This window comes from Bactrocera neohumeralis, chromosome 4, assembly GCF_024586455.1.
Source record: "Bactrocera neohumeralis isolate Rockhampton chromosome 4, APGP_CSIRO_Bneo_wtdbg2-racon-allhic-juicebox.fasta_v2, whole genome shotgun sequence".
Taxonomy (NCBI): domain Eukaryota; kingdom Metazoa; phylum Arthropoda; class Insecta; order Diptera; family Tephritidae; genus Bactrocera; species Bactrocera neohumeralis.
Window position 1 is genome coordinate 35,087,891 of NC_065921.1, and position 17,339 is coordinate 35,105,229.

At 37.8% G+C, this 17,339-nt stretch overlaps 1 protein-coding gene across 6 annotated transcripts in view; it reads left to right on the plus strand.

Moving 5' to 3' along the window:
- Window positions 1-509: 509 nt before the first annotated feature.
- The window catches only part of LOC126757601 (uncharacterized), a 135,920-nt gene continuing 119,090 nt past the window's right edge, over window positions 510-17,339 (plus strand). For 3 of the 6 annotated variants that reach the window (XM_050471618.1, XM_050471621.1, XM_050471620.1), the window contains exons 1-2: window positions 510-850; window positions 1,783-1,855. In XM_050471618.1, coding sequence (XP_050327575.1) covers window positions 1,810-1,855 — 46 coding nt within the window. In that variant the 5' untranslated portion in view covers window positions 510-850; window positions 1,783-1,809. Of the gene's footprint in view, window positions 851-1,782; window positions 1,856-3,130; window positions 3,541-17,339 lie in introns of those variants that run through there. The other 3 variants (XM_050471619.1, XM_050471622.1, XM_050471623.1) reach the window with 3 other exon arrangements.

A 17,339-nucleotide genomic window follows, 5' to 3' on the forward strand; every position in this document is an offset into this window, starting at 1 on the left:
TTAGTTTTTGTTGAGTTTATGTCAAGTCAAAACCTTATTAAATGAGGCTATGATTTTTCTCTAATCAAATAAAATATTTTACTGGTAAACAAATTATTTAAAATTGTAATCTCTTAATGTACTCACTACACCTAACTTTATTATTTTAGAAAATGCTTAAACTTACAGCAATTATAAATTTAGCTGGTAGCACGATAAGCGAATATACAAACCGGATACGGCAGATGTCGCCGTCATATGAAATAATCAAAATAACTTATGTACAATGAGATATGCCGAACGATTGGAATATATTTTGCACAATCACTTTTTCGTTTAACTGTGTATTTGTTTTTTGTTTAATTTTCCGGTTCTTAATTAGTTTTGGCCTAGAACGAACACCTTTAACTACTTAAATTCGCCTAAAATATTTAAATATTAAAAAAAAAACATTTACCAACACTGGCGCTGAAGTTTTATTTCCAAATGTCAACAGTGCTCAGCTGTCAACTATCAAACGAAATCAATAATCGCCTTTCAAAGTTGTTAATTCGATTTCAATAATTTTCTAATACGAAAATTTTAATTTTTCTCTTTTAAACAACATATTTCTTATTGAATTAGTGGCCTGTTGTGGCCGAAATTCGCGCGGAAGTCGTACGTTGTGTGTATTGCGTTAAATTCTGGAGTTCGTGGCGGTGTTGTTATTAAGTGAGGAAGAGAAAAATTGTTTACATTTTTTGTTGTTGAACTGCATAGAAACGAATTGTTCTAATTGTATAAATATTTTTTCTGCATGTTGCCGATAATTTTATCTAATTGTGGTGATACTGATACATATAGCTGCTGAAATGGCAAGCTGTATTAAAAGGTACGATATAATTGCTGCCATATACCGATTTACTGCAATGGGTAGTGGTCGTGAATACAATGTGTTGTGGTTGTGAGGGGTACTGAGCAGTTCTAGTTAAAGGGACCTAATTAGCCTATGCAAAGATCGACCAGCCGCTACCTGTAATATAAATACCACAAATAATAAACCATGTGCAGGTTTTCTGCTTGCAGTGTGTCGGTGTATGAAGTGTGAGTAAATGCATCATAAGGCTGCTATTGACTAATACTCCTATCGGAGTTAATAGTGAAACGTGCATATGTTAAGCAGAGAACACAACTTAGAATGAAGGGTGGCGCCATAGTTGCTGTTATTTTTGTGCTGTCAGTGGGCCACCTGCGTTCTTCATGGTTGGACTGCTTCATTTTCGTAAATATTTATCAAGTGAAGGAGCGTGGCAGCGCTAGAAGGGGCACATGAGCATTCAGATATCTAAAAAGTTTGGCTCTTAATTATTTGTATTTATATATATGTTCGTCTGTGCGCCTTCTGCTAAGGCGACCAGCTGCTTGTTTACGTAGCAGTGATTGTGCGGTTAAATAGCCTCATCATGTACTAAATTTAAAATGTGTTCTTATTTTTTGCACAACACCACACATCACCACCTTGCGCGTCTATATATTGCTGACTGTGCCCAGCACAGCAAGTCAGCTGTGCACTGCAAGGGGATGAGTTCAAAGCATGCCTTGCTCTCCCATGCATATGAAGATAGATAAGCAGACAATGCGCTTCTCACGTTGGACTTGATTTTTTAAATAACTTTAAGATTAATTTATTAAAAAATTATTAATAAATGCTTGTCCTTAAACATATACTGCTTCTTACTTTTTCGTCTCACTTCTAACTTTCAACATACAACACAAATTTTACAATTTTAATTAACATGCACTTTCTTATTGCTACAATTCCAGAATAACCATGTTCATCGCTTGTAGCATATGATGTGCTCATCGGCGACTACATATTGCCTGAGTTTTAAAATAAGTAAGTGCACTGCTTTAAATAATTCGACAGAACAACTTATTCAACTCAAATAACTCATAATAACACACCCACATTTGCCTTCAGAATTAGTATCAAATGACTCAAAATTTCAAGCTTTTTGCTTTAGCGAAAATTTTGTAAATTCCGACGATTCTCAAAAAAGTTGGTTCTACGTTACTGGAATCGACCTGGATATTATATGGCTAAATACTGTCAACGCTCCAGCATTCCTCCAAATTAGTTCAGGAATGATACACCAACAACGAATCTTTTATGAAACTTCCGTTTTTTTAATAACCAGGTTTCCAGAAACGAGCCCAGATTTGTTCCAGCCAATTGCTGCCGTTCTCAACCGAAATCAGTTTAGTTTACGGTGCACACTGAAAATCGGATTTTTCTGCATGAGAAATCAGTATTTTATATCATCTCCTGCAGGGTGGCAAAGATTTTATTAAACAATGATTTAATTAAATTTGTTTTTATTTTGTATCCCAAAAATCTTATTTAAAATATTATTTTTTCTAAATTTTTAATCCTAAATACGAGATTGAAAAAAGAAATTGGAAAATTAGTGCCAATTTGGGATTAATCCGATCTTGGGAATAAAAATTTAATTTTTATAATAGTTTATAATTAAATTTTTCATTTTAAAATTTTTTAATTAAAAAATTTGCCACCCTGAGCTCCAGCTGGCATTGTTTGTACCGTCTTTCCCCGAAAGTATTTGGGCACATCATTAGGACAAAACAATACACTGTACACCATTCAATCGCTGCAATACCACATGCTAATCTAATATTATAATGCCAATTTTTTGCCCAAAAGGCAAGGAAGACAGCTAGAATCCCACCCAGAAGAATTTATATATACAAATATGTTTACATAAATGCGGGCCAAAATATGCAAGACCATAAACTTATAGAAATACATTCATATATACATACATATATGAAAGTATGTATGTGCGTATGAGCTCATTGTAAATATTGTTTAGAAGAGAATAATCAACTCGCCTGTACATTATCAAAGCGAAATAATTGAAAAATAAAATTAAAAGCAAGAAGTGGGAGAAGGTGTTAAGATGTTGTTGTTAACAAATGATTATTTTATGGCGTTTGTGGAGCAACATACAAGCTCACAAACCTAATTATACATCACCATACAGACAAGCATACTTATGTATTTACATACATATGTACATACACGCCCGAGCAATTGGGTTGGCGTTTTGCTGATATGAATCAATTGAATCGCATTCTGAACAAGTACTCGCAGAGGTGAATACGCGCCGATATCGACACGGACACTAACGCGTTCACTGATATAGACCGCAAGGAATTACCGCGATTTCTGTCAAACACTGGTCTCAATAGTGCATATGTGATTCGGTTGGACAATGAGTTGTAAACAAATTAACTAATTGATTAATATTTGTGATCCATAGCTCTTATCGATCATTAATTGCCTCAATACAGATACTTTTAGCGGTAATACTGGCAAAGATTGATTTGATAGTAAAATTAAACTTCATTCATTAATCAGTTTATGAAATTCGCCAGATACACATGTGTTCCTTGAACTCTAGACTTTGGAAGTAAAGTGAGCTGTTGAACATATAAATATTTTAAAATGATAACATTTGCATTGTGTCCGGTTCTTAATGTTTTTAAATCTAAAGGCATACTGTGAGTATTTCATATGATTACGAGTATCAAATTTTTACAACCACATGTACATACATACAGATGATATTTGCCAGTACAAATATTTCCCATTCCTGTGTGACTCCTAGGCGCTGTCAACTACGGCTTTCTATAAAGTGAGCGACATTTCAACACATACAATCTTTGAAATTCCACAAATGTTTTTATGCTTGTGTATTCAATAAAAGTTTGACTTATGCTGTCAATTGATTTATTGATAAGGCAACAAGCAAAATAGCGCTAACAAGCAATGGAAATAAATAAGCGTTGATTATTTGCGCGCTGAATTGCAAATATATTGACAATTAAAAAGTAAATGTGTGTTAAAACACAAAATTTTATTTTTTAATACAAGTAAACAAAGTTGGCTACATTTCTTGAAAATAGTTACTACTTTTTAATAAAAAAAAAAATGAAAACTTCGGGCGAAAACAAAAAAATACATATGCTACGCTTTTGATACGAGCTTACTTGATGTTTAAAACAATTTCAAAACTTCACTCGATTTTTTGTTATGCGTGAATATTACAATCTAAAATATGTCACAAATGCCCGATTAAAAATTGAAAAAAAAACAGCACAATCCCAACAATTTTGGATTTTAAAATTGAAAATTTAATTTCTTAATTTTATAGTAAAAACTGAAAGTTTAATTTGTAATTCTGATTAAAAAAACGTAAAAATTCTAAAACAATTTCGTTTTTCAATTTTTATTTATACGCTTGGGTTTATGCTTTTTAGTTTTCAATGTAGTATTTATGATTAAACAAGTAAGGAAGGGCTAAGTTCGGGTGTCACCGAACATTTTATACTCTCGCATGATAAAGTGATAATCGAGATTTCATTATACGTCATTTACATATTTTTCAAATACCGTATTTGTGTAAATAAGTAAGCGTATTATACAGAGAAGGCATCAGATGGAAGTCAAAATATCGTTATATTGGAAGAAGGCGTGGTTGTGAACCGATTTCACCCATATTTCGTACATGTCACCAGGGTGTTAAGAAAATATTATATACCGAATTTCATTGAAATCGGTTGAGTAGTTCCTGAGATATAGTTTTTGGTCCAAAAGTGGGCGAGGCCACGCCCATTTTCAATTTTTAAAAAAAGCCTGGGTGCAACTTCCTTCTCAATTCCTTCCTTTAAATTTAGTGTTTCTGACGTTTTTTGTTAGTCGGTTAACGCACTTTTAGTGATTTTCAGCATAACCTTTGTATGGGAGGTGGGCGTGGTTATTATCCGATTTCTTCCATTTTTCAACTGTATATGGAAATGCCTAAAGGAAACGACTCTGTAGAGTTTGGTTGACATAGCTATAGTAGTTTCCGAGATATGTACAAAAAACTTGGTAGGGGCGGGGCCACGCCCACTTTTCCAAAAAAATTACGTCCAAATATGCCCCTCCCTAATGCGATCCTTTGTGCCAAATTTCACTTTAATATCTTTGTTTATGGCTTAGTTATGACACTTTATAGGTTTTCGGTTTCCGCCATTTTGTGGGCGTGGCAGTGGGCCGATTTTGCCGATTTTGCCCATCTTCGAACTTAACCTTCTTATGGAGCCAAGAAATACGTGTACCAAGTTTCATCATGATATCTCAATTTTTACTCAAGTTACAGCTTGCACGGACGGACGGACATACAGACATCCGGATTTCAACTCTACTCGTCACCCTGATCACTTTGGTATACATAACCCTATATCTGACTCTTTTAGTTTTAGGACTTACAAACAACCGTTATGTGAACAAAACTATAATACTCTCCTTAGCAACTTTTTTGCGAGAGTATAAAAATAAAGCGTTAATTCGGTCCTTGCGGCTACACATGGTTTTGTTTTGTTAATTTTTCTATCCTTATCCTATATTTCCTATATTTGGGATTACATTTTTTTCAATATTCTCTGAAACCTAAAAATTCTCTTCTCAACGCCCAACCCTTTCCAAGCTGGCGTCGATGGCACTCTCTGATTTCTTTCACCAAACACAATTGTTGAAGTAGCCACAAAAACATCGTCCACGAAACAAGGTCTTTTGTAAAATAAAAGAACAATGTCTCGGGCGGCAGTACTTAAAAGAAAAGAAAAAAACAGAAAACTTCCTGGGGAAATACCAGCAAACTACATGTAAGTTTGGAAAGGGATTTACACACTATGCTGGTAGACTTTTTAGTGTTCACACGTGAGCAACATGAAGGTGAAAAGGTACTTTTATCCAAATCGGAAGGTACTTTACTCCAGCTATGGCTAATTTAAGCTAAGCGATGAAAGTCTATCTCCATTTCCTTCATTTGGATCAAGAAACAATTTTTGTTTTTGTGAAACCTCTTTGACTTACCGAAGCCCTGACGTGTTTCAACACTTGCCATCAATCCGTCAATTACCTAAAGTATTCATATAGTGATTGGATTATGGAAATAGCAAAAGATACGTACATCTATAATAATCACTTTGCCTTCGAGACGAAAACATGGACTTTAATACCTCTACTATGGTTTTCAACTCCACTCAGTTGATCCGAAGTTAAAGCAATTCCACTCCTGATTAACCGAACTTTTTTGGTATTACGAACTTGAACTTTTTTCGGTCGATGTTTCATTGGTGTTGCCAAACAGCTGAAGTATTTTAAACGAAATACCAAATCAATTCTTTTCAGTTATTGCTCAAGAAAAGCTGAAAATTTACTTAAATTAACTTTAGTTTTCATTTATATTATGTTGAGAAAAATGTTGGGGCCAAAACTAAAAGAGTCAGATATAGGGTTATATGTATATATACCAAAGTGATCAGGGTGACGAGTAGAGTTGAAATCCGGATGTCTGTCTGTCCGTCCGTCCGTGCAAGCTGTAACTTGAGTAAAATTGAGATATCATGATGAAACTTTGTACTCGTATTTCTTGGCCCCATAAGAAGGTTAAGTTCGAAGATGGGCAAAATCGGCCCACTGTCACGCCTACAAAATGGCGAAAACCGAAAACCTATAAAGAGTCATAACTAAGCCATAAATAAAGATATTAAAGTGAAATTTGGCACAAAGGATCGCATTAGGGAGGGGCATATTTGGACGTAATGTTTTTGGAAAAGTGGACGTGGCCCCGCCCCCTACTAATTTTTTTGTACATATCTCGGAAACTACTATAGCTATGTCAACCAAACTCTACAGAGTCGTTTCCTTTAGGCATTTCCATATACAGTTCAAAAAGGGAAGAAATCGGATAATAACCACGCCCACCTCCCATACAAAGGTTATGTTGAAAATTACTAAAAGTGCGTTAACCGACTAACAAAAAACGTCAGAAACACTAAATTTTACGGAAGAAATGGCAGAAGGAAGCTGCACCCAGGCTTTATTTTTAAATTGAAAATGGGCGTGGCGTCGCCCACTTATGGACTAAAAACCATATCTTAGGAACTACTCCAGCGATTTGAATGAAATTCGGTATATAATATTTTCTTAACACCCTGATAACATGTACGAAATATGGGTGAAATCGGTTCACAACCACGCCTTTTTCCAATATAACGCTATTTTGAATTCCATCTGATGCCTTCTCTGTATAATATGAGTACATATATACATTAAGAAGCAATGATGATAGCGGAATAAAACTTTACATAAATACGGTATTTGAAAAATATGTAAATGACGGATAATGAAATCTCGATTATCACTTTATCATGCGAGAGTATAAAATGTTCGGTGACACCCGAACTTAGTCCTTCCTTACTTGTTGATATTCTAGTCAACCACACTAGCACATAGTTGAAATTGCACAAAAATGTAGGCAAACTTCACCTCAACCGAGACTTTTTTTTTGACGGATTGAATTATTGTAATCCAACCTTTACCTAATTGCGCCCAACCGACGCAAGGGGCGCATCTGCAACCGTGCGGAATCAATCGAGTCATCAAAGAGCGTTTATAAGAGTCGATATCTAGATAATTGAAAAAAAAAACAAGACTTTAACAGCAAGGGTCTAAACTGCCTCGAAAAGCGATCCGGGATATTCAATTTAACTGCAGACAGGAGAAAAGAACTGCTAACTATTCCATACAGGATTTTTAGTAAGAATATAGCACCAAGCATTTCTCGACGACTCGAAGATGTAGGTAGATTTATACGTTTTAGACGACTAGTGTATAGAGGAAGAATTTACCTAGATTCTCATGGCAAATGCCCTAAGGCGAAAAGTAGAAATTGCTTTTGTACCGACTCTAACTTGTCAGAACGGATTTGGCAACTAGGGTGCCATACGGCAGAGTGTTGATGTCGACAATACGGAATTTCAAAATTTTTAATCAAGCAAACTGTAATAGGGTCTTAAGTTATTATGGAGAACCAAACTTTGAGAAATGTGGCGCAAGAATACATATGTATAAAATATTACCGTTAATAAATTTAAAAGTGCCAACCTATAAATAAATTGCAATTAAAGCTTATGTATTGGATAATCCGCTAATCCCTGCAGCTCAGCCAAATATGAAAATTCGATCATTAATGAAATTCACCAAAAATTATAATAGCCGAAACTAAAATTTTCGCACATAAACGTAATTCTTCATTGCCAAATATTAGCACAAACACAATAAAAATACAAAAATAATATCTTTGTAAAATAAAGCAACAACACAAACTGTGCTTGTAAGCTCCGCCATTCATGATGATGCATAACCATCACACATCACCGCCATCGCAGCGCAGCGTGGCTATAAAGACATCAGTTGTGTTGTTGCTGCAAAGGCGTCTGTGCAGCTCGTTGCACATTTCTCCATAAAACGCCAGTCACTGGCGGCAACAGGTAGCGTGTGGGCTGAGATCAAGGGCAAACAATGCACAATTCTCCACTGGCACAAAGGAAAATACACTCATTCTATATGTAAACATATCTATAAACATATATCCGAATGTGTGGGTACATAGTATTAACATTGTGCATCCACGAGGGCGGCTGGAAAAATAAAGGTTTTTCATATACGAGAAGAAGCTCAACATTCTTCAAACAAGTTCATTTTGTTGACTTTACCTACCTTTTGTCTTCCAAAGCGTGGGTCTTCTCTAAAAGTTCTTTTGTTGTTGTCGAAGTCTTCGATGTAAACATTACTGTCTTCACTTCTACTCTGTAGCGGAAATCTACTCTGTTGGCACAACATCTTTAGGTCTGCTAAGTGGTCATTCTTGCTTTTATTAGACCGAATAACAAAATAACTCCAATTTGATCCTTCAAAGCCAGTTGGCTATCCCTTTTGTTCCCGATGTATCCACCACGTTTCGTTGTTGTTGCCGTCGCCAAATTTGGATACATCTACTAAATTGAGTTGCCTAGAGCCTCAGATGACATTCTCGTACAATAATATAATGTATATTTCCCCACGATTTCTAAGCACAGATTTTTCTTTTCATCTCTGAGCTATTACTCTCCCTTTTTTCTAGTTACAACTAACCTTCTCTAAACCTTACGGATTTACTAAACGGCCTCGTTTGTTTGCACAATGGATTTCATTTTTCGCAGTTGCCTGGTGGCAACACCCACATGGCAAGGCTATTACGAAATTCAAAATAAGCGTGCATACATTAAGATGGTGGAAACATAAAGCCTCTCATTGCATTGTGTGGAAATAATTTCTATAATTTGTTTACCTATTTCCACAAAATGAGGTTTACTGGAAAATGATTTTTATTGTAGTTGCCGTAGACCTGAACCAAGTGTTTCTGTAGGAATTTATAGCAATTTAACATTTTGCACTGCCCACTCTTTAGACTTAAGATGCTCGGAAAGGCTATTTTGAAATTCAATAAAATCGCCTTCTCGCCATTTGCACATAAATTTATCATACTTTGTTGTAAGACCCGTGTGGGTCAAATCATTGCGCTTCACTGGTGCGATTTATATCAAATTTAAGTGTTTTTTTCAGTATTTTTTCAGCATTTTATATAGGAATGAAAAAACAGAGAGCTTCCAAAAACAAGTAGACAAACGGGGTCCATGATTCCAGCAGACTTGCTAACCTAAAGTAAAAAATAAAATTCGAGAGATAGCCACATGTGTGCTGAATCTACCAATAAAATTTTAAAGCAAACGATGGAACCTTTTTTGTGAAATCGTGGACGCTCGATGGATTTCATTTGCACAGATATTCGTCAATTGTGTTGCCCAAAAAATCCTAAAAGTGGATCACCAGAATTTTAAAGATCGATGAAGCGTTTTAATATCAATTATAGCTACTTTGATAGGTTGGCCAAAGGTGAGATATTTTGGTCAATTGTGATATTTTAATCTCAGTCTGGCGAAATTTGGGCAATAGAGAAGAAAGCGACCTCGTCTTCCTCCATACAGCTTGGGAAAAGAGCGTCCGACAAAACATGGGATTTAGTCGCACCGCGTGTAAACCTGTTCTGAGGACTTCTTACGGTCACACTGGGCAGCAGGATCTCGCAGTTACACATGGTCTAGTTGTTGACCAGCGTTTGCTGATCTTACTGGAGGTCCATGGGTCAAGTGCTAGAACACAAGAGGACATCGAAAAACAGACTCGTTTCCAATCGGCTGAAATTGGGGTAAGGGTGTGTTCTCTCTAGCAAGCTCATGGGCTTTACATTTTATGGCAAATCCACTGTGACCCGGAGTCCTAAAAGTCGAATATGGAAGAAGTTTGAAACACTGTTGAGCTAAAAGTCAGTATAGCCGCTCGGCAGTACATATACTGCTATGTTGTTGGCAAACAACTCGGCTTGCAAGACACTAAAGTAGTCTGGCAGCCTAAAACTAGAGTTGATGGAGAGCTTCCGACAGAAAACTCCATAATTATGAAGTTACATTTGTAAATATTATTCAATTCTGAGGAATGAAACAAATAAGAGTTGCAATAATCGAGCTCAGTGGGGGTTTGGTTCAAAGACGATTAAAGTTTCTCACTTTTACATATATAAAATATGGTGGTGACAGTCCGCAACTGATTATAAAACCTGTTGATTTTGGATAAATAAACCCAACTGTTATAAGAATAGAGCTACAGTTGCTAAAAATTTCGGATATTACTATCCTAAACAGGCTTCTTAAATAACGCATATGACTTAAGACTCAACTGATCTCTATGATTGCAGTATTTGCTCCTTTATTAGAAGCTTCCATAAAAGATCTCGCAAAGCGACGGGTTGACTATACTTTTTAGGTTATGATATTGCAAAATATATGTACCTACCAAAGTTTAGGAGTATTCCCGATTTAATCCAGAAGTTGGCTGATTAGTTGAATTATTCACAAAGGTCAATGCCAATGTATATGCCGTTGATGATCCGTTAAGGGGTTAGGGGTAGTCAAAGGTACGAAAAATGAGAGTTTTCAGATTTTTTTTTGCTATTAAATCGTGTTATTTTACAAAAGTAGTAATATGGCATTATTATAGAATGTGTTGACTTGAAGTCACGAAAATTTAAAAAAAAAAAAATTAATTTCCAAAGTTATAGTTGTTTCTGTTGACCCAGTTCCAAACAAAGGTACTTGCGGTGATAACCATAAGTCCTTGGAGATTCATCTAAAATCAATCGGACAAAAAAAATTAGTTAGTTAATTAAATTAGTTTTGTAAATAGATAAATTCGGGCCTGATCGAAGGATTTTCTTTTTTTTTCAAAAATTAACAAAATGGCGGCTTCAGGAAATTTTTTTCCAAATTTTTGCGAAAAAATTAGTTAATTGGTCTTAAAAAATCGAAATTTTCAAAAAAAATAAAATCCTTCGATCAGGCCCCCTTAAGCCAAAAGCTATGGGTCTTTTCAATGTTTTTTGTTTTCAATAATAACATTGCTGAGGACTCATGCTTTGGCGTAAGAGGGAGTGCGGTAGACAAACACCTCACCTGAAAACGCATCAAAATGAGTTAGCTCAAGATCTCATTATTTTGTATCATCGGGTTCTAGCGACAGAGGAAAAGAGCATATATATAAAGTATCAAAGTATCGATCCCGTACAATGGTAATTATAGACTCTTGCTACATCAATAACATATATCAACTGCTACAAGCTAATACATTTCTAAAAGAGGAAACATTATAGAGCTAAGAGGTGAAGGGAGAACAGGAGGCAGCTAATAAAGTAGAATAGCGCGCTGGCGTTTCTTTTATTGAGTTTACTTTATTGAGTGCATTTCATTGAGTTCCAGTTAGTAGCGAAAGATATCCTTTGTTGCCAGCACAGAGGACTCTTCTATAACAGAGTGTGTGTGTGTGTGTGATTCGAAGTGTGCAGAGGTCCATTTGAAAAGGCGCAAGACACAACAATGCAATTATGATTTATGTTTGTAATTGTGTTCCGCTTTGTGGCCGACCTAATATACTCATATATGTGTGTACGTAAAAGTATTTCTATTATTTGTTAGCAAGTAAATTTCCATACTGAGCAGCGCCTTTCTGAATTGCGTCAAGCATCACGCGAACAAATAACCGGCAATTTGATTAGATCCGATAAAATTGTTGTGCCAAGTTATGTACAGCAATAAGTTTTGTGTTTATCGAAGCGAGTATGCAACACATTTTAGATATTATTTACATACATATAAGGACTTGTTTGAATACCTATGGACATACATATTAAGCTTTTCTGCAGCGTGAGCGAGAATGAAAGGCTGATGATCGCTTGAAAAGACAATAAATCCATTGTATCAACGACCGAGCGTGATTTATACCCACTTCCAATTCAATAAAAAGTTCCACTTTTGTGTACAATGTGTAAATATTTAAAAAAATGTGAAATATGAAAGCTCTAACCAAACTAGCTGTCATGATGTGTCACAGTAACAACGAATTGATGACTCTGAGCATAGTTTGTGGCTTATATTATCTTCTTAAGTTCGTTCAGTGGTCGATGCTCAAGACGGGATCACACATGGATTGCTCTATGCGGTCCTTCTTCTTCTTTAATTGGCGTAGACACCGCTTACGCGATTATAGCCGAGTTAACAACAGCGCGCCAGTCGTTTCTTCTTTTCCCTACGTGGCGCCAATTGGATATTCCAAGCGAAGGCATGTCTTTCTCCACTTGGTCCTTCCAACTGAGTGGAGGTCTTCCTCTGCTTCCCCGGCGGGTACTGCGTCGAATACTTTCAGAGCTGGAGTGTTTTCGTCCATCCGGATAACATGACCTAGCCAGCGTAGCCGCTGTCTTTTAATTCGCTGAACTATGCCAATGTTGTCGTATATCTCTTACAGCTCATCGTTCCATCGAATGCGATATTCGCCGTGGCCAATGCGCAAAGGACCATAAATCTTTCGCAGAACCTTTCTCTCGAAAACTCGTCACGTCGACTCATCGGTTGCTGTCATCGTCCAAGCCTCTGCACCATATAGCAGGACGGGAATTATGAGCGATCCTTTGATCCATGAGGTGATCCATTTCCAGGTCCTCTTCTGTTTTTTTAAGAAAAAAAACACAAACTTCAAATTAAGTGGAGAAAGGACATACTTAAGCATTTATTTTTGAAGATTATCTCTTTCAAAAGTTGGCCGCGTCTACGTCTCAGATGGTCAATCCGTTGAGTCCAAGTTTCGATGACTCGTTTGAGCATTTCGACTGGTAACTGGCGAAAGACACTCGTGATATTTTGCTCCAAGACTTGAATCGAAGCTTAGACTTTAGACTTTATGTATCCCCAGAGGAAAGATTCTAACGGTGTGATATCACACGATCTTGGTGGCCAATCGACCGGTCCAAAGTGTGAAATAATCTGCTCACCGAAGTGTTGTCTTAATACATCCATTGATTGATGCGACGTGTAGCAAGTTTTTGACGGTTACGCCTCATCGCTGAACAAAATTTGTCTCGAAAATGTCGTATCTTTTGGGAACTTTTCAAAAGCCCACCAGGCTTCAGTTCTGGCGCAAGCTGTATTTAGTACGTTTCATTTTAAGATCTCGACGTAAAGGGCGTCAAGTCATTCCATACGTCAGTCCGAGTTGCTGCGAACGGCGCCGAATTGACTCTCTCCGGTTTTCGTTTACACGCTCAGCTCCTACTGCTATCTTTTCTTCACTGCGTGTTGGATGTGATCTTTTCGGTCGAATATTATCTAATAATGAATGCTAGGTCTCAAAATGGGTGATGGTGTTGCGAATAGTACGCTCAGTAGGCCGATTATGTTGACCATAAGTTCTTTACAGAACGTGAATTTTCGTAATAAAGTTGAACGATTTGTAAACGTTGTTCAGACGAAAGCTTTTCCATGATGAAATGCCAACAATACTGAACAAAAATAACATGACAGCTTGACACGACCCTCGTGGTCTGTAAAACAAAAAAAAAGCTATCGAAAAAAGGATCTCTCTTTAGCTCACCCAATATGTCGATTAACTTATCAACAAATGAGGACAGCCTGCTTGAAAATGATTCAACTTCGTCTTCTTGCAAGCGTTGGCAAATAAGATTAGTAACTTACCGCGTGGATACCAATATGGCCATGGCCGCAAACAACCTATATGATTACAGAAAAGCTAAGCTGGCTGCTGAGAGCAGAGGGATCGCTGGTTCTCTTGAGATTTACATTGAGCCAGAAAGATCTTCTGTCTTAATAAATCTTAATATTTGCCTCGAAAAGTGACTGTGAATGGAACGTATTTTAATCATTTCACCTTGAAGTTCAAATGCCTATTATGCCAAAGATTTTTTACTCGTCTTAGCGGCAGAAAATATTCCTAAAGTAGTTTCGAGACACTGTGCTGAGTTGAGAGTCTTTGGCCGGATGAAAATACTGGTTCGCTCCGGTTACTTAGACTCGACAGTCGTGGAAACGGGCTTCGTCATTGGTGTTGCTACTTTTCTGCACATAAGTGTGTGACTATTGGGCAAATAAGCATTTAAGCCTTTATCAGTCGTCAACTGCAGCTGGCGCTATCGGCTGACCAGCAGCCTGTCTTCAGCTGCTCGCTATTTGCCAAGACAAAAGTGCGCCATCTAATGTTTTTACCGCTTTTGTATTCCATTTCGGAACTGACGTTGTGCTGCTCATAAAGAAGGCCATACATTATTTGTCATTGCCATGAAATATGGGACCATATATACATATATGATTCGCTATTCATATGAAAGTGTCTATGAACATGTGTATGTACCATTTAAAGTATGTAATGACTTCCCTTAGAACACCCTTCCGCACGCCGGTGCACTTGCACCAACACTTGTTGAAAAAGTGAAATATCTCGTCGAAAATAGGACATTAATGAAAGACACATATTTTGTAATGTTCAGCGTAACGGTGACAGCCAACAGCTAATTATTGCCCGCACATTTGTCAGACACTTCGGGCCACTCTTACGGCTATTCCCCCGTAAGGCTAACTGGGCTCGTCATGACACGGCGTCGGCTGATGTACGCACAGCTGAGGAAAGCGGCATTTGCCGTGTGTTTTTGTCTAAGCCAAAGCTTGTCCTTTATGCCCAGAATAGCCACGCCGTGTCCTTGTAGGACAGTTGTGGTATCGAATCAGCCATACCTGCAGTTTGAGACAACCTAATGGTCAGTGGCCGACGTAGTTACCTTTAAGCTGGGGCTAAGCAAATGTTGCTGTTTTTGTTTTTTTTTTTTGTAGGATATTTGCCGTTGCAACGCCGGTGGCGCCTTTTTGCTTTGGCCTCTAGCCTTTGCCAGTAGGTCGGGCGACTTTTGCGCCGAGATGCACAGGTCACATGGGTGTGTGCGTGGACTGGTGTCTGTGTGTGAGTGTCATGTGTCGCACCAACACTCGTCGAGGCAATGCCACAATGCTAATAGCAATAAAAAAACAATGAGCTGCCTTGTTGTTCGCCAACATCAACCGGATACTTTTCGGCCTGAACACTTCCACAAATACACCAGCAACCACACAGAGGAGCGCTTGCACTTTTGCAGCGGCATTGTGTTGTTCGTGCGAAGACATGGCTCATGCAAAATGCAATAAATACGTCGGTCCACTTGATTTAAAGATGGGCCATCTATCCTCGCCGTCGTCGCTGTGTGTTGTACACACGATATTTCGCTTGCAGCATTGCTGAGTGAATATTTTTCCTTTCTGACCCTCATCTGCCGAGGGTTTGTTTATGCCTCGCTCTCTGCCAATATTTTCCACAGCCGTGGTGGCGTAACGACTTGACTAGGCAAGTGCGCACAAGTGTATGACGCTGTATGGGAACCGCTATGTGAGTGAGAGAGTGCGTGCGTTCCTCGGTTGTAACAGCACCAGCAAGTACCGCTTGACGCTTAGCCTACGGCCTTGCTCTTGAACATTGACTTGCCTGTCATTTCAGTTGTGGCATGTTCGAGTATATTTTATTTGCGTTGCAGCCAGCGCTTCAAAGTTGTTTGTTTTGTAATAAAATGGCAAGACACTTTGCATTTAATAGATATAATATGCGAATAGTGATGACGGAACCCAGTGTCAGCGACACAGGTCCCTAGACATTGCTTACAGAGTAGTTCTTTCCTTGCAGATTTAAAGAAAAAAATACTAATGTAATTCTTTATGTTGGACGAAACGCCGCCGTAACTGCAAAATTTAACGTTGCGAAATTGAACTTGACGAGTGTTAACTCCTTTAAGGGGAACAGATATGTCGAAGTATACATATAACGGGTGATCCAAGTAGATGTTAGTCTTTTTTGACAGATCGCGCGTGAGACGTGTCTACCTGTCATGTTATTTTTTTCAGCATTGTTTGGCCATGGAAAGACTTACGCCTGAACAACGTTTACAAATCGTTCAACTTTATGAAGAAAATTGAAGAAAATTCACGTACTTCGCTCAACTTATGGTCAACAGAATCGGCTTACTGTGTGTACTATTCGCAACACCAACAACCAACTTGAGACCCAGCATTCATTACTGGATAATATTCGACCGAATATATCACTTCCAGCTCGCAGTGAAGAAGATATAGCAGCCGTAGCTGAAAGTGTACACGAAGACCGTGGGGAGTCGATTCGGCGCCGTTCGCAGCAATTCGGACTGATGTATGGAACGACTTGGCGCATTTTACGTCGAGATCTTAGTTGAAATCGTACAAAATACCTATTGTGCAAGAACTGAACACGACATCGCTTAGCTGTATGGGTTCTTGAAAAGTTCCAAGAAGATCCAACGTTTTCGAGCCAAATTTTGTTCAGCGATTATACCCATTTCTGGTTCAATCAATCGAAAGACATTCAAGATTTCATCCAGAAAAACAACGGTTTGGTGTGGTTTGTGAGCGGGAGCAATCATCGGTCCATATTTCTGAAAAAATGGTGCTAAGAACGTAACCGTCAATGGCGACAGTTAACGCGCCCTAACCGACTATCTGATACTTGAAATTGAAGCTCGTGATCTCGATGACATGATCGGTTTCAACAAGATGGCGTCACTTTTCACACATCGCATCAATCAATGGATTTATTGAGAGAACGTTCGGTGAGCACGTTTTTCACGTTTTGAGCCGGTCGATTGGGCACCAAGAAGTGATATCATACCGTTAGACTTTTTCTTGTGAAGATATGTAGAGTCTAAAGTCTATGCGGACAATTCCGCTTCGATTAAGGCCTTGAAGCAAATCAGCACGCATTTCGGGTGATTGTGTCTGGAGTGTTTGCTTTGTGCGTGAACAAAGTCCATGTAAGAGACGGTGACGGACGATATGGCAAATATCGTGAAGGTATTGGTTTGTGAAGACTTGCAGTTTTTGGATGTGAGAGACTACGAGTGGAGGCGTCTCCAATAAACATTAATAAACGCCTTTTAAATTTGATATATTTTTATTTAATTTGACATTTTGTAGTGCAT